This window comes from Aptenodytes patagonicus, chromosome 2, assembly GCF_965638725.1.
Source record: "Aptenodytes patagonicus chromosome 2, bAptPat1.pri.cur, whole genome shotgun sequence".
NCBI lineage: Eukaryota > Metazoa > Chordata > Aves > Sphenisciformes > Spheniscidae > Aptenodytes > Aptenodytes patagonicus.
Genome location: NC_134950.1, coordinates 116,609,118 through 116,627,013, shown reverse-complemented (window position 1 = coordinate 116,627,013; position 17,896 = coordinate 116,609,118). Strand labels below are relative to the sequence as shown.

The following is a 17,896-nucleotide window of genomic DNA, read 5'->3' as shown; positions in this document are numbered from 1 at the left end:
TTTTTTTTTTTTAAACACTGAAAGAGATAAACGATCAGGATTAACCACTTTAAAAACTGTGTGACTTAGTGATTTTTTTTATGCTCTGTCAAAATTCAGCAGACATTCCTCTCCCAGCCCAATGAAATCAGATCTTTCCAGAAGAAAACTATTATCTTCCAAACAGAAAGAGAAAGCTAACGTTACTGTCAAGGTCAAAGATCTTAGTTCTCCTTTGCTAAGCAAGCTTTTATATGCAGCTCTCACTATTAGTACTTCAAGCCCATCTTATAACACATTTTAAAGCCACAGGACAGTCACAGGACCAGTAACTTTAATGTAGTCGTATGCACACATCCATATAAGTAATATTCCAGCCAATTAAAAACTAGCCTTCAGTCAATTAGCCTTGGGCAAGAGACCTCAAAAAACCCAACAGACAAACCAATAGAAGGCTTCACACAATCAGAAGTTTAGTGCTTCGTGAAGAAAACACTTCTTAACGCCAACACATATGTTGTATTTGAGATCACAATAAGAGCTCTATTAATACAGGATTTTTACTTTATAATACACTTAAGAACAATGACAGTTAACATAATAAACCAAATATTTCAGTGACGCCATACTTCCTATGCTTAAACTAAGCGATAGGTAACAAAAAAAGCAAAATCCTTATGCATAAGTTCACAGCCAAAGCCATACAAAATTCACAAGATGCAACTTTCTCCCACACTTACATATTTCCTCAGTTAACTAATACACTAAGTTTGGTCCATTCCAACCTATGCAAGTGATACAACAGTCACACATAGCTTATAAGCAAGAATAAAAGAAAGCAGAGAACACAGAAAATCTAGTGACTACACAGAAAAAAAAAAAAAAGCAACTCAACTCTTTCGAGAACTTAAGCACTTCAAAGTTACAGAAAAAAAAAATGAATTCAAGACCTGTTACAAACTAGCACACAGTTCAGCCTAGAGTTTCAGAAAGCTTTCAGGAACACTGGAGCCCTCTTCAGTTTCCATCTAGAATGGCCTGTCCAGCTCTTGTAAGCACCAAAAAGCCTACAGACTCCCCTCACACTCCTAGGCCAAAGCTCCCAGAATTATTTTGACCTTTGAGAGGGAATGGTGCAGGGAAGAACAAAAATAAGAAGCCCTGCAAAAACTAAGCTATTCCTGCCCTATTAGAGCCCCTCAAAACTAAGGTCCATGCTGCTGCTGCTGCTGCTGCTTACAGCCCAGCAAGAAACTAACCAAGTCCTCAGCTCACCCTCTTTATGTCAGGCAGCTGCTACTTGTACACTCCCCCTTCCACCTGGGGCTCATTTAACAGCGGCGCGGGGGCCTTTTTCTATCAATGCATGGGAGGAAGAGTCAAAACACAAGGACAGGAATAGTGGTAGAAGCCTTCAGCTTGTGTGCAGAAAGCTGGTAGTCTCATCTTGCAGACATTTAAGCCGCATCCCTAAGTGAATGCGGTGTATCCCTTTTGCAACATTGGAACTTACATTAAGAAAATCATGGGTGTCAAAGGGAAGTATTACCCATCTTCTGCTTAAAACTACTGTTAAAGACACTTTTTTGTAGGGAGAAAAAAATAATCAGACAGTGCAAGGCAAAGTTTACATTTGATTTTAAAGTTTATCAGTTTCTCAGTACTGAGTAAAGGGAGGAATGCTCTTCCATCCTAACACAGCTAAGTGGACGGACCAATGTAATGTTCTTTCCATATAACAAGGGAAGCATTTAATCCAGTTAACTACATTATTCCAGTTAATTAATTACATTAATGTAATTAATATAACAGAAATTTATGACATTTATGTCATTAGTATAACAGAAATTTATGAAATGTGAGGTTATAATTTGACCCTGCCCTGGGTCTTTACAGGAGATGAGGATCTGAGTGACCGCTTTGCAATTTCACACCTCTGAATGACAGAGCACGGGTATCGGGACGGGTGGCGGGAGAAGAAAGCACAAGGACTGCACTATGCAAGTAGGCGAGGGACCACAGAAGAACAAAGAGGTGTGGATGCTTAGGGACTGTCTGTATTTCTAGGTTTGGAAATTCCCGTAATTTCTGTTTTGTTTCCTCAAATGTTCAGATTAAACTTGTCCTTTGCACTAAGACACAAATTATAAAATGCCTGGGAAGGATTACTGATCTCGTTGCTCACAGACTTCCCAAGTCAAAGCTTTTCTTTTCCATTGATGGCAGCTCTTGTACTTTGTGTGCAGGTCACTTGTGTGACTTGTGCGGGATGTTTTAGATCTTTCACTCCTGCGTTCATCAGATTAAGCTTTCACCTTTTTTCAACTTAAATTCCTAGTCTTTCTCTTGGTGGATGGACCCAAAGGGAAATAAAAAAAAATAAAAAACACTCCCTAGCTTTTAAAAAGTTGCCTATCCTCAGGATTTTCCTTTCCCTTGGACCAGACTTCAGCCTGCAGACTCCTCCCGCCTTCCTTGCCCCTGCTGCTTCCCTCCTGCGGCAGGCTCAAGGCCCCACAAGCCTCAGGCGGCGTTTGCTCAAGGGGCGGGCAAACCTCGCCTCTGAGGCTCCCGCATTCGGCCAAGGGACGTTTCGGCTGCCTGGCGCCTCGGCCCGCAGGAGGGCCCCAGGGAAGAAAGGAGGCGCTGGGAAGACGGGAGGGACGAGGCCGGGCCGCGCCGCACCCCGCGGTCGGCCCTTAACCGTGAAGCCCCCAGGCCTCCGGGCTGCAGCGAGTCGCTCCTCCCAGCAGAGGGCGCTGCCTCCGCCCCCCCTCCCGCCCGCCTGGCGCCGTTCGGCGGGCGCGCGGGCGCGCCCGCTCCTCTCGGGGACCCGCTCCCGCCCCGCCTGCGCCTGCGCCGTCGGAAGGGCCGGCGAGGCCGCCGTTCCCTTGGCGCGCGGGCAGGGGAAGCTCGGGAGAGAGGAACAGGAAATGGGGGCGGGCCGAGACGCCGGACCTGGCGCGCGGGGCTCGCCCCCGCCCCCGCGCCTCACGCCGCTCTGAGCATGCGCGGGAGAGGCGGGCGGGCGCGGCCGCGCGCGGCGCATCGTAACGGCCGCCGAGCGGCGGTGATGCTGTGGGGGATGAGGAGGCGGAGGGCAGCGCGCCTGCGCGCCTAGTGGCCGCCGCCTCCGCAGCCCGGGCGAGACCGGATCCTCCCCCTCCTCCCTCCCCCGCTTCCCCGGCCCCTTCGCCCCTGGCCGCCCGCGCTCGGGACGCTGAGGCAGAAGAGGAAGCGGCGGTCGGAGGTTTGTCCGGGGGGGGGCGGCGGGCGGGGGGATGGCGGCGGCGGCGGCGGCGGCTCTCCCGCGCTCGCGTCCCGCCACGCCGCGAGGCGGCGGCCGCCCTCGTCTGTCGCGGCCGTCGGGCCGTTTCCCGTCTCCTCGCCGGCGGCGGCCTGCGGGGCCGGAGCGGGGGTAGGCCGCCCCTCGCCGCGAGGGGTCCTCGGCCCCGGCGGCGGGCGGCGCTCCCGCGGCGGGGAGGCCCGCGGGGGGCTCTGCGGCAGCCTGCTGCTCCCCCCGCCTGGGTGCGGCTCCCGCCAGTCCCTTCCGCGACCTGCGGCCGCTCCCGCCCGGCAGCTGCGGCTCCCGGGCCCGCTGGTCGCCGGCGGAGACCCGCGGCGGAGGCAGCCCGAGGAAGAAGGCGAGGTGGCTGCTGGGGCCGCCTCCGCGCCCTTGGCCGGGGCCGGCTCCTGGCGCGGCGGAGCTCGGGAGAGCCGGGAGGAGGAGAGGAGAGGGAAGCGCGCCGGGCTCTCAGCCGTGCGGCCGGCGGGGCCGTCCCTGACCCCCGGAGTGCGGCGGTACTCGCTCAGCAGGAAGGTGCCCCCTTCCTTAGGGCTGGCGGGGAGCTTCTTAGAGAAGCAGGAAAGGAATTACGGCAACGGAGGGACGGCGCACCTGGGTGTAAGGAAGGGGGGGGGGAACCGTGTTCCCTCTCTAGTACCGTGTCGCTGTGTCCCGCGAGCAGGAGGCGACAGTAAACTCAGGCCTGTGATGGGGTGGGCAGTAGGGCTTTCAGCGTTCAGTGCTCCTCTTCGGCTGAGCAGGTTGGGATGTTTGCAACTTCGGTGGGTTTTTCTCAGTGATGCTTGAAGGGGCAGACACGGTCAAGGCTTCCAGGAGAGCAGCACTGTGGTGGCATTGCCGTTTCTTGTAATTGCCCACCTTTCCTTGCTGGTACGTCTAGTTGTGTGTGTATATGTAGTATTAGTACCTGCAGCGACCGAGGGTGGGTTTCAATGTTTATATATGTGGATTTGAAGAGTCAAATTTCTTAGTGAACTTTTGTAGACTAAATATATGCATAGTATACCTTTGAAGTGAGCCATCTGCATGCCTAAGATTTTTCTATTATTTCTGTTATGAATGGGATAGGTACCTGCTGCTTTTGAAATAACTTTAATTATGACTTAGAAATGGATTTGTGTTGTAGTTAGCATTTGCATTTTTAGAGGTTTCCTTGCAAAGCCGCAGCTTGGCTTTCTACATTACTTTGTGATCATAGTGGACTTGAAAGGCTGTGCTCTGTTGTGAGCTCACCTAGGGCTGTTGTATCTACATGAATTTTGTTAAGACGATGTATTTAGGAGATCATTAAAATACACGATCAACTTAGTTCGGTTTCTCATAAATATACTAGGAGAAATAGGTAATTTTTAATATTTAATATACTCAGATGTGTAAATCGTAGTCTCATGATCTGGGTATAGGTGTCACCTTTTTTCCAATTACTTTTGTGTGGGGAGTAAAAGGGTCACATTATACTCGGTGCTGTGTAACTGGCATCTTGCAGGAACAGACAGAAGCGAAAGAAAGGATGTTTCTGCTTATTTAGTATTTTTTGACTACATTTTGGACAGGTGGTGGTTGTTGGTTTGGGGTTTTTGTTTTTGAGGCAGGCTTTTTTGTTTTGGTCATGTGATTATGAAGCAGACCAGAATTGGTGCAAATCCTAAAATTCCTCTTCCTTAACTTAGTGGCTGTTGCGTTTTGAGAATAAATTTTATATGCACCAATAAGATAGCCATTATAAGACTCTTAACCTTTCAGGAACTAACTTACGGTTAGTTAAGCTACATTAATTATTAAATCTAACTTCTTAATGTAGGAATGCTTGAATTTATAGTTGAACATCATCATATCTCATAGTGAATATTTAAGGGAGTGACGTATACTTGTAAACTGGAATTTAAGTTGTTAAATAAAACAGACTAGCTTCATTAACATACTAGAGTTCAGAGAAGAAAAAAACACTTTTCTGTACATACATGATATATGGCTGGATCTGACTGGAGACATCCATGGCCCACTTTTTTTTTTTCAAAGGTTAATTTTCCAAAACAGGTCAAGTCTTTCCACAGAAACAGAAACGCCCTTGGGGATGGAAACTACCTGTGCTCAGCGTAGAAGGCCAGTTGCCAAGTTAAGTTGTTGGTTTATCTTGTGCTAGTTTTATTTCTGAGCAGGTATTTCCTTTAGTGTATAACTTCCTTTAGGAGCAGAAAAACAGGAAAGAAACTGGTAATGAGGAGTGCATTGTGACCAAACATGTTGTTAGCATGGAGTCTGACACTTCTAGTCTCTAGCTTCTGCGTAGTTTCAGAAAGCTCACCTACCTCAAAGTTGTAACTCACCTCCCAAGCATAATATGTATGGAAAATAGTAGTAGTTTCCAAGTGAATAGTAATTTTCAAGATGATAACGTTGTAGGAATAAATTGGTCCTTGTTTTTTGTGAAACTTCATGTTGTTGCCTTATTAGAATCTCCTTGATGTCCTCGGTTTTCTGGACTGCAGTGCTATCAAAGATACCTTTGATGGCTTTAGAAGAGAGGAAAACTTCCAAGTCTGTAACTGCTTCATCAATTACCTATTTCTCTTTTGCTGCCAAGGATGCAAATTTGATATATTACTCAAGATTCTAGAGCTTCCAACTCCTTTTTCTTCTTTCTTTCCTATCTTTGAGATCTGTTGGCTAGATGTATCGATTTAAATAATTGATTTTAATTGTTTTTAGTACTTGTATTTCCTTTGCTATTAATTGGTATAATCATTTTGAAATATGTTGATTTGTAACTCAGAATATCCTTAATAGTAACTAAGTATTAAAGTGCCTGAGCTTCGTACTTTGATTGCTAGCTGGGAGGATTGCTATCTCTACACACATGAATGCTTGTGTAGTTTGGCTTATGGTTGTTCAGTTCTTAATTCTGCCATTTTATTATGTTAAAAATAGTGAGTGACTCACTTCTTTAGATGTGTTTTTACTTGTGATTTGTATGAAGCTGCCCTTGGATGGAAATAGGAATTTGATTAAAAGTGCACAAAAGTAGTATTTAAAGCTTTTTTTTTATTATTAGTTAAAACTAGATTAAATAAGTTGAATGTCCAGGGAAATAAGTTTTGGTGGTTGTTTTTTTCTTTTTCTTCCAAATATACAGGTTTATTGAAGTGTGAATTGTAGTTAGTGAAGTTAGAATTCAAGAGATATTTAAGTGGCTGAAGATGCAGATGGGAACCTGTGAGACTTTCCTAGATCTTTGTGTTTTCCAGAATTTTACTGGAACTCGGGCATCTAATCTGGCAGACTTCTTAATGGGATTTTCAGAAGAACTTATTTCTTTTCCTGGTATCAAAATATTGAAAAAAAAAAAAAAAAAAAATTGCATGTCTATATATCTGTTTTGCCCTTCTTATAATTTGGAAAAAATAAAGCAAATTTTGTTTTTAATTAGTCCAGTTGAAGAATATTATATCTATGTATCTTATACCTTTCCCTACTAATTAAATTGGAAATACTCAATATACTTACTCCATGTTACACGTTGAAGTATAGAGTTAACACTTCCGTATGTGTGGTGCAGTATGTATCTCTGTTTATCAATCTTTGTCTGACCTCAGAAGATAAACAGATTCAAGGAAGGCAATTAATAGCCTGTCCCATAACTCATTAACATTTGATGACTAATTTTTGGAATGGTCTCATTCAGATTTGAAGTACATGAAGAAGTGTTAAAAGCCACCTCATTAAAATTACTTAAGCTAAAAGGAATAATTACTTAAAAATAAACCCTCTTATCAACCTGTTACTTAATGTTGCTCTCCAGCTTGATAGGGAGTTACTTTGGATCACCCGGTAATAATTTGGTTTAGTTTGTAATCCAGTACCGCTCTGGCCTTCCAGCAGCTACCTGCCAGTCCTGTTTTAGATAGCTGACTTCCAAGAAGTTACCCAGAACAAAACGGTCATTCCAGTGACATCGTTGAAGGGGAAAGTCTTATTCATAGAACTTGTATTCAAGAATTATTTTTATTCTGTCAATTTCAGTTCAGGATATTAAGCTAACTTCAGCCATAGATCTTTTCATCCATAAATCAGAAATGTCCACCGCTGTGTAGTTGAGAACTACAGGAGGCTGTAGTGCATCCGTAGACATCTTTTCAAGTTCATAGTTTTTCAGTTAGCGGAGATCTAAGAGCTGTATGCCAACCAAGCACAGCGCAGTGGGAGATGTTAGGTTGGGACTGGGGACAAGTGAGCCTCTAACAGTTCTCCTTTGGCAAGTGTGTGGCTTTGGACAAGCTGATTCTTATTTCAGTGCCTCAGTTTTTCAGCCTCTAAAGTGAGGAGAGCATCTCCTTTAAAATTGTCTTGAACTCTTCAGAGAGGCGGGAGAGAGGTAGGTAGTCTGGGATGACTTTCCAGGCACAAAATGATGTTCCTACGCCACTTATCCTAATGTTTTGAAGAGATTCGCTTCTCTTGGGCAAATGACAATATAAATGATGGTAATTTTAGACCAGAAACTCAGAGATCCTTGATGTATTTATTTATTGTTCTCCTGAGGAGTATTTAGTATGGTTCCGTTACAAGGGAATGGGACGCGACTCCTGACTTTGTGACAAATACAAAATTTTGTTCTTTAGCAAATGGCTATCACTGGCAGCAAAACACAGTATGGATGTGGAAAACGGGAATCATGTACGTAGCGTGTTCCTACCATGTGCACCTCCCTGGAGCACATCACGGAAATGAGATGGTTTCAGATCAGCTGTAAACCAAGGACTCCAGCTTTGTAAACTTACAGTTCAAAGGTGGTTCACATCACATAAATGTTCTGCAACAAGACTCCTGTCATCTCCTCAATCTTTTCTGCTACTGAGGGTCATACTCAAATGTTCCAGCTATTTATAGTAATTAATTTCACAGTTTCAGCTCTTCTGTTAAACAGGTCTGCTTTTTCAGTTATTGACTGTCGGCTGTGTGCTGCCAAAAATGTCTTTAATCTTACTAGCAGGTGTATATCAATTTCTCCGTGGCATCCTTGACTGGTTCTGTTACCTAATGACTAAAACCGTGCATACTAGTTTTGCTCTTTTTTCCTGTTTCTGAAGATTTATATTCTTTACAATTACATCAGAATAGGAAGCTAGGATATCAATGGCTTCTTTTGCTAAAGCTTACTACTACTGATGCTCTGCCCGAACAGAGCTTAATCCACCGGCTTGTATTGTTCTTGAAACTTTACTCCTAAGCCAGGAAAAACAATGCTGTAGAGAGACCCGGGATACCAGCAGAGCCATGAGCTATTTATTTCTGTGGGCCTAACACACTTAGGAAGTCTGCGTGTCTCTGTAGCCATTTAAAGTTCAGTGCAAAATCTGTCAGTGGATTAGGTTGCATGTTAAGCGGTTATCGGATAACCAGGATAGTGGTCAGTGATACAGAGATAGGATGCATACTAATTTGGTGAAGAGAAGCTGTGACTTGAAGCAGAAGGTCATTGCTTTAGATGAGCAATGTCTTTGTATGTCCTTGATATACTTGTGGTTTAGTGACTTCAGTGGTTAACTGCACCTGAAATGTGAAGGCCTGAAGGCAAGACTTATGCTAATATCTGTTGTTATAGCAGATAGTAGTCTCTTCTTCTCCCTCCCCCAAATATTAACACCTTTTCTATTTTTCTTAATTAACTGGCTTCACCTGAACAAACAGTGAACATGGGGTTTGACTATTTTGACTGTTTTCCAGTTAAACAACCAGTGAAAACTAGGAGTTTGAGATTCCTGTTTGTGTGTATTTCTTCACTGAAAAGGATCAGTGACACTAAATTAGTAGTAATTAAAGTGGCATTAATTAAGCATATCTGTTTTGAGTGAATGTTAAAAGACAGCTGTCTTTGAATTGTATTACAGGCGGGGCTCTCTTGAAATAGCAGATCTTTGATATGGCTGGCAGGTATTTCTACAGCCTTCATCTTACACTAAATCGTGTATTTTTTGATGGAACTTAAAGTATGTTGTTTCAAGTAAGGTACTTCTGCTTTCACCGTTCATCGTGAACTATAATGATAGTGATGTCTTGGACATTAGACAAACATGTCCCTGGTTATTCCTCGATTTTGGGATGTGAAAAAACAGCGCAAGATTAAATAAATCTGGACGTATTTGATAGATGTGGTACTCTGGTATCCTTTATGATGGTGATTTTACTGTCACAACTATCCCATTGTTACTTATGTTTCTGTGTTCACATGGAAGATAAGATAAAACCTGACCCCATTTTTAAGAGGAGGAGAAATGTCCAAACAAGAAAACAGACTTTGGTAGCCTGTGGTCATTGCTTTATAACCGCTTCAAGTGCTTTGACCCCTGCTATTCCAGCATCCCTTTGCTTCTAGTATCTCCTTATTTTTCTTTTCTCTTGTCTGCAGCAGTCATGCTTACCTGGCTGTATGGAAATGACTGAGAAGGAAAAAAAGTGGAATATGAAATGTTAATAGGTGAAGCCATTCTGTGCAGAGAAGGTGAATCAAATAAGCATTGGGAATATAGGATGTTAGGTGTTTTAATCCTTAGCTCCGGTTCTGCTTGTTTGCTAGTAGAATGCCAAAGGTGAAATAAATGGGTTGATGATGATGTTGAGAGTTTAGTTGGAAAATGATGGAATGTTGAAGAAGCTGCATTTACATGTTTAGTGGCCTGGTATTGATAAGCTTTAAGTAGACAAAAACACAGAAGTAGAAAAAGCAGCTGTTTAATATGGAAATGAAAAAAATGTGGCTATCTTATCCATGGTTGAAGGAAATGCACAGGTGTTCTCAGAGGGAAAACTGGGTAATCCTTGGAAGAGGAGTAAGGTCTTACTGAACCTCATTTTAACTCTCCAGCCTTAGAAGCTGTGTTGACAAAGTAAATTATCTTAATTCGTGAGTCTAGGTCTTGATGCAAATTAATGTACAAACTCTTCTGCTTTTTATTTCTCTTCGATACTTTTGTTGTTTAATTTTTTTCTCAACGAGTTTTTGTGCAAGTAACTAAGTACTAATTTAGAAATAAGTTTGTTAGACAATTACTTTTAAGGGGGAACTATGAAAGGTTTTTGAAAAAGTGCTAATGTGTAAGTTAATTTTATTTTCCTGCTTTCAGTCACTCAAGTGCAGCCACTGATCACGAGATGTTACCACGAAATCTACCTCAGACTTCGCTTTTGCTCATTCATTTGCTGCATCATAGATCTCAACAGGAGCTCTGCAGACACTCTTGAAAGTCTCTGAACAGATTGTGACATCAAGTCAAAGCATGATGACCTAATAGTAGGTCAAAGTCTGAAACATTGATTCAGCAGTCCAAGATAACGCTGCCTTTTTTTATCAGTATCGCTTCTCAAGGCTACAGACCACCTGCCATTTCTTCTCTGGTTACTTCAGAAACGTTCAACTGACCTTTCTCTGGCAAAAAGATCTTGACTTTTCTCTCTGGTCCTGGAGATATTAATGGAATACAGTCATGTCTACCCAGGACGAGAGGCAGATAAATACCGAGTATGCTGTATCCTTGCTGGAGCAGTTAAAATTCTTTTATGAACAGCAGTTGCTAACTGATATAGTGTTGATTGTTGAGGGCACTGAATTTCCCTGCCATAAGATGGTTCTTGCAACATGCAGCTCGTATTTCAGGTAAGTATTCAAAGCAGGATCTGTTAATTCTAGAAAATCTGATACCTGTTTTTGAGTGTAATATTACTTAATTGATTAACAATTAATGCGTTGCAGAGAGTTTTAAAGATCAGCGAAGTAAGTAAAAAAAACTAAATATCATTACTTGCCAACACCAAAAGAGTAAAATAAATTTTCCAGCATCTTGTGACTTACTCTGGATAGGTACTGTAGTTTTTACAGTAAGTGGTGGTGGTGGGGAAATCACACTTGTGATGGTTCGTTTTCTTTAGGGAGTTAAGCGAGTCTGAATAATTAGTAAATTTCTTATTCTTCATACTTAATCTTTAAATATTTAATCTTTTTTTATTTCCCAAGGTAGGGTAACAAGGGATTATTGAGACTTGGCTATGGGAGTTCCATTGTCATGTTTATTAGCTGTAGTTTCTTAGCAGAAGCCTCTGCTAGAAGTAGGGATTGGTGTGCAAGTTCATGGCTTCGTTTTCTGAATAATTGGTTTTTCTCTGCTCAGCGAAGAAGCCAGAAACTCTTCTCTTGCCTGAGAGTCTTGCTGCAATGCAACAGGTTTTTTTGTGTGTGGGTGGCTTGGTTTTGTTTCCCCCCCCTGCACTGAGATGCTGTTGCAATTTTTAATTCAGTAGCTCCTGCTTCCCAGGTGTCCTGTTTTTTGTCTTTTGAAAAGTTTTTATTAATAAGATACGTCGAGTGCTACTACTTTTTGCAGATAGTAAGTCCTAGAAGATGAGGCACCATGAATTTTCTGCAGTGATTAATCATTTTTTGTTGGCAACACAGTGTAATTAATCTGCCTGTCTGGAAGGAATTCTGAAGCTTGAAACTAGCCTTGGTGACATCCATGCATGTTTTACTTTCCTGATGCATTGTGGACTTTTTCTTTCCCATTTATTCAAGGGAAGGCTTGCTAATTCTGTCTGCTCGTTGAGATGGGCTCACTATACGGAACGCTTCTAAAGTATTTTTTGTGTTTTGTCTGCTTTCTCATATAGAATATCATGTAGAGAATAACTTCTAATGCAGGGAACTTTTCAAGGGTTAATTTATTATTTCACCTAAGTTTTTGTTGCTGCTGGTTTTTGTGTTAATTTTTTCATCTCAGATGAGTCTGGTACAATTTTTAGCAATGAGTATTGTGTCATGACTAGATAATGATTATTGCCGTTGGCCTTCTGCAGATGACATAGTTCCAACAATCTATAAAATAACAGCCCCTGGAAATGTGGCCAGATTTAATGTGGGTGGCTAATCATAAGGTTGGAAAGCTGTCACGAGTCCACGCAGTGTGCTGCATTAGAATATGCAGTCAGATCTCTTATTCATATGTGTTTGTTTATTATTCATGGAGAATGAGGTTTTGGCACTGGTTAAAAGTATCAAGCTTGTGGTTTTGTCACATTCTGTTTTTCTTCTCTACTTTGGTTTACAAAAAGATGCTCAGCTTCCTAAATTTAGCTTTATTATGAAAAATTGATAGCCTTGAAGGAGGCTGTGGGGAGAGGGGGAAGAACAGAAAAGCATCTTAGCGTGATCCTGCCTTTGTGTACGACTGCAGCCAGCTCACCTTCCGTCTTTGTGCTTGAACGCTGTGCTGCAGCAGCCCAGCTCCAGCGCAGGCCGCTCAGCAGTGTGTAAGCATGCACTAGAGCCAGATTCTCCAACAGCTACCTCCTCTTCCTTTCTATGAAGAGGAGTCTCTGCTGGTGCTCGTACTGTCTTGCTTACCTCTACAAAGCTGCATGGCAAGTTGATACTCACTTGGCCAGTCAGTGATCCCTCCTAAAATGCAAGTTGCCCTGAGTTAAGGAGCTTAGAGGAAGACAGAGAGATGGGGATGGGGCAGGAGGGAACAGTGGTGGGGCACTGTCTCTGTATCAGGTGCTTCTTGGAATGGCTTTGCTTCGGGAGTGTATCTCCATATCCCCTTCACCTCTCCAGCTGAAGGCAGGGCTGTAGGGTGCCCCCACCGTCCCTTCTAACTTGTCTCATATCTGGTTTCCTAAAAAGCCCCAAATATAAAGAGCCTTGTGCTGAATTTTCAATAAAACCATAAATACCAAACCTGAATTAATATAAAGCTCTTAAAATCAATGTTCCCCATTAAATTGCCTTTCTACTTTTTCAGGAAGGTGTAATGGAAATACATGGAGTTTGTATTTTTCCCCAGACAAAGTCTGATAGTTTTTTCTGTCATTGATTTTTTTTTTTTGTCTACAAACTTGACGTTTACTGCATATTATTATGAATGGTATATAAGAAATGCTTCATGGAGTGCTAGTGCTTGTTCCTTTTTCTGAGCTAACTTTCTCCTCCTCCCAGAGGAGCATGCTTTTTGATATGACTAAGCTCAATCCATTGCATAAATCTGCTGTTCTTGTTTTAGAACCTAAAATCTATCTGTATATGTTCCAACAGTATTTTCTGGAGGATGTTTCTTCCCTCGTATTATCACCTGACATAGAAAAGGTTTTAAATTTCATCATTAAAACTCAAATCATTAGAGTTCTCTGCTGATTAAGATAAAACAGTTTGTATAAATATGAAGTATGTCTACAGAAGGCAGTGATGGTACTTTTTGAATGTTTTGTACACGTGCTTTATCTTAAATACTAGATGGTAGCCTAAGGTAAATACTAAACACCTGCAAAGAGGCAACCGAAAAGACTGTTCACCTTTTGGAGTGTAATCACTGAAGGGTTACAGGTGATAAGTGACTAAGATTACTGTACTTACTGTTGGTCCTTGTCTTAATATGTGTATTTCTCTTCAGAGCCATGTTCATGAGCGGGCTAAGTGAAAGTAAACAAACACACGTACACCTGAGGAATGTGGATGCAGCCACTTTACAAATTATCATCACTTATGCATACACGGGTAACTTGGCAATAAGCGACAGCACGGTAGAACAGCTTTATGAAACTGCCTGCTTCTTACAGGTAGGAATGTTTTATTTTGAGTATGAAATAACTGCTTCTAATCTGTGAACCGTTTTGTCTTTATCTTGTTAAATAGTCTTTTCTGTTTAGTCATTTCAAAATATTCTTGTTCAGTTCGCTCAGTATAGACAGCAGTTGCTTGCCAGCTATGTTCCGTGTACCCATCCCTCCTTGCTTTATGGACCCTATGGAGGGTGGAAGTAAAACAGTGCACTTCTAATGTTTAGATGATTAGTTTCTCAAGCAGACATAATCGTGTGATGTATGTGATCTGTATCAATCAGTTGAGTAAGTCACTGCTGTATTTTTGTGTATATCTAGTATGCCAGGCCTAAACTCTGGTGTTCAACACTAAATGCAGGTACTTTTACCTGCTGCCGGTATGTGAAGGAATAGATTGTAAGCACTAATACTTAGTGTGTCTTCTTTGCATTACAGGTAGATGATGTGTTACAACGGTGTAGAGAATACTTAATCAAAAAAATTAACGCGGAAAATTGTGTGCGTCTCTTAAGTTTTGCTGATCTCTTCAGCTGTGAAGAGTTAAAACAGAGCGCTAAAAGAATGGTAGAGCACAAGTTCACAGCAGTGTACCACCAGGAGGCTTTCATGCAACTGTCACATGATCTACTGATAGATATTTTAAGCAGTGACAATTTAAATGTGGAAAAGGAGGAGACAGTTCGTGAAGCTGCTATGTTATGGCTGGAGTACAACACAGAATCGCGATCGCAGTATTTGTCCTCTGTTCTTAGCCAAATCCGAATCGATGCACTTTCAGAAGTAACACAGAGAGCCTGGTTTCAAGGCTTACCACCTAACGATAAATCGGTGGTGGTGCAAGGACTGTACAAATCGATGCCCAAGTTCTTCAAGCCCAGACTTGGTATGACAAAAGAGGAGATGATGATATTCATTGAAGCTGCTGCTGAAAACCCCGGTAGTCTTTATTCTTCTGTCTGCTATAGCCCCCAGGCAGAAAAAGTTTACAAACTCTGCAACCCTCCTGCTGACTTGCATAAGGTTGGGACGCTTGTAACTCCTGATAATGACATCTATATAGCAGGTGGGCAAGTTCCTCTGAAAAACACGAAAACCAATCACAGTAAAAGCAGTAAACTCCAGGCTGCCTTCAGAACTGTGAATTGCTTTTACTGGTTTGATGCACAGCAAAACACTTGGTTTCCAAAGACACCGATGCTCTTTGTTCGTATAAAGCCATCCCTGGTCTGCTGTGAAGGATACATCTATGCAATCGGAGGAGATAGCGTTGGTGGAGAACTCAACAGGAGAACTGTGGAGAGATATGATACTGAGAAAGACGAGTGGACCATGGTAAGCCCGTTGCCTTGCGCCTGGCAATGGAGCACAGCAGTAGCAGTTCACAACTGCATTTATGTAATGGCACACAACCTGATGTACTGTTATTTTCCCAGGTCAGATGCTTGGGTAGAAATGGCTATGCGGCAAACAAGTAGATGTTTTGCTTCAGCCGCTGCTTTTGGCGATAAAATATTCTATATCGGAGGACTGCATATTGCCAGCAATTCTGGTATAAGACTCCCAAGCAGTACTGTAGATGGGTCTTCCGTAACTGTGGAAATCTATGATGTGAATAAAAATGAATGGAGAATGGCAGCCAATATCCCTGCCAAGCGGTATTCTGACCCATGCGTTAGAGCTGTCGTCATCTCTAATTCTTTATGCGTCTTTATACGAGAAACCCACATGAATGAGAGAGCGAAGTATGCCACCTATCAGTATGACCTGGAACTCGATCGCTGGTTTCTAAGACAGCACATATCGGAACGTGTGCTGTGGGATTTGGGGAAAGACTTCCGGTGCACTGTAGGAAAGCTGTATCCATCTTGCCTTGAAGAGTCCCCATGGAAACCTCCAACGTATCTCTTCTCACCAGATGGAGCTGATGAATTTGAGCTGGATGGGGAGATGGTTACTTTACCACCTGTATAGCTCCCAAATTAGACTGCACAACTGGTTCTGTGCTCGGTTATCTTGAAATAAATAGATGGCTGTGAAAGAACAGGTCTGGAAACAGAAATGTCAAACCTGTCTTTCGTGAGTTGTATTTCTATGCCCTACCTAACACTTGCCGCCATTCAGTATGAATCAGTGAAATGAGCAGATGATACGCTTCCATAATCTGAAATACTATTATCTGATAATTGAGAAACATATATGTATATCATGAGCTTAAGCATCTGACTTGTCTAAAGGATTAATTTCTAGCTATATGAAGTCTTGGTTCAGGAAAATTAGCTTCAGAAAAAAAGTAGTTACTGTTTCTAGGATGATGTCACAACTCTCTTTGAAAGTATCTTCCAGTTATATTTGAACTACTTCTGGATATTCTACTTAAGTGCTAGTTCTACAATTGTCAGTGTGGCCTAATTAAAGGACTGTGCTGCACTTCCTTAATAAATACTAATAAATATCCATGTTGGTATAGTAATGCCATTAAAAGGAAAAGAAACAAATCCCATGGATCTACCTGTGGTAGGAAGGGTAGATCTTCCATTGTATGGCAACATGCAGGGCAAAATGACTGCAGGTTCAGTCAAGCTGTATTATTAGGTGCATGTATTCTATTTTCACTAACTTATACCTGTCTATTTAGAATACAGGTCTTCCAAGCAGCTGGTAGTTTACCAGGTGTGGACTTAAGTTGCTGGGCTTGCAATAGGAATTGTCAGCCCTCATAGTGCGGGTCTATGTGGAGCTTTAATCGGTAAATGTCTCCACATTCTGTATTACAGTAACATTGGCTCATGTATATTACTTCCTGCTGCTGATGTATTTTTCCATTGTAAAACAAAGTTTTAGTGTGGATTAACCAGGTCTTTATTTTCTGTTAATTTAATAACAAGCATTACTGTAGTGTGATTGTGTATAGATATCCCTTAGCTATCAGGTTTTTTACTTCGGGGGGGGGAAGCAAACTGTTCAGGAATATCCTGTGCTGTGTGTGCAGGAGAGCAGATGACTAGTGCTGCTCTGGCATTAATCCCAGGAACCACTAGCAGTAGCGGGGCGCCGCCAATCTAACATGAACACAGGTGCTTCATGACAAACCTTACTAGCATGTTCAGCTGCATCATGTTCTGGCACTGTATTTTGAATGACATTAATTTATTAAAAAAGACTGAATCCAACTGAGTTTGAGCGTGCTTTCTGGTCGAAGTAGATACAGTTGTGACACCCTCCCACCACACGCACACTTCTAGCGAGTAGTTTGTTGAAGGCAACTTGAAATAGTTAAGCTGTGAAAAGCTTGGAGATGTGTATTAGTTGACTCTGCTTACCGGTCAGTGAAAGCTGGAAATCGGGCATTGAAGTCAAACTGAGGATTATATAGAACTTGAATCCCTCACTATGATTTTTGTAAATCAGCATTGCTCCCATCATGGGACAAATTCTGCTCTACTGAAAGTGAAGAACAGCAGGCATTAAGGAGGTAATGAGGAATCGTTTCCGTAAGCTCAGAAGATGGGAGGCCTATTTTCAGTCTTTAATATCAAGAGCAAATTTATTTACTTGGTTGTCCAGACTGTCACTGATTTTTCCTTAATTCTGTTTCTTATTCCAGTAAATACAATTACAGCTTTCAACAAAGACGACACCAATATATTTTTGTGGCTAGGTCTCAAGTGGATTTACAAAGTTTTTGTCTTGTACAATTATTAAAGGTTTTGACTGGAAAAGGGACTTTAGATAAACCTGCCTCATATAAAACTCTTCTTAACGCTTTGGCATTTTGTACCATGTAAGGATTTATGGGACCCAGAATTATAATGGCTCCAATGGAAAGAGGCAAGCTACCCTCATAAAAAAATGAGTAACACATTTGCATTTACCATTGGAAAAAAAAATAGTTGATGTAAACACCTGAATTGCTTAGATAAGAGGGGAGAAGCGACTCAGGGGTTCCTGCTGATAGGTCTCTTTATATTGCTTTCATGTAGTCTGGGACATGCCCTTCCAAGCCTG

General features: G+C 42.1%; 1 protein-coding gene across 3 annotated transcripts; it reads left to right on the top strand.

Moving 5' to 3' along the window:
• The first annotated feature begins 3,170 nt into the window (after positions 1-3,170).
• KBTBD2 (kelch repeat and BTB domain containing 2) lies at positions 3,171-17,061 on the top strand. Of its 3 annotated transcripts, none has more exons than XM_076330835.1 (4): positions 3,171-3,229; positions 10,408-10,937; positions 13,723-13,888; positions 14,327-17,061. In XM_076330835.1, the coding sequence occupies exons 2-4, from the start codon at positions 10,768-10,770 to the stop codon at positions 15,860-15,862; spliced, it is 1,872 nt and encodes a 623-aa protein (XP_076186950.1). In that variant the 5' UTR covers positions 3,171-3,229; positions 10,408-10,767; the 3' UTR covers positions 15,863-17,061. The 3 variants fall into 3 exon arrangements, with proteins under 3 accessions (XP_076186950.1, XP_076186951.1, XP_076186952.1); XM_076330836.1 differs by lacking the exon at positions 3,171-3,229 and adding an exon at positions 3,589-3,883; XM_076330837.1 differs by lacking the exon at positions 3,171-3,229 and adding an exon at positions 11,449-11,501 and having other exon boundaries at positions 10,853-10,937.
• Positions 17,062-17,896: the final 835 nt, after the last annotated feature.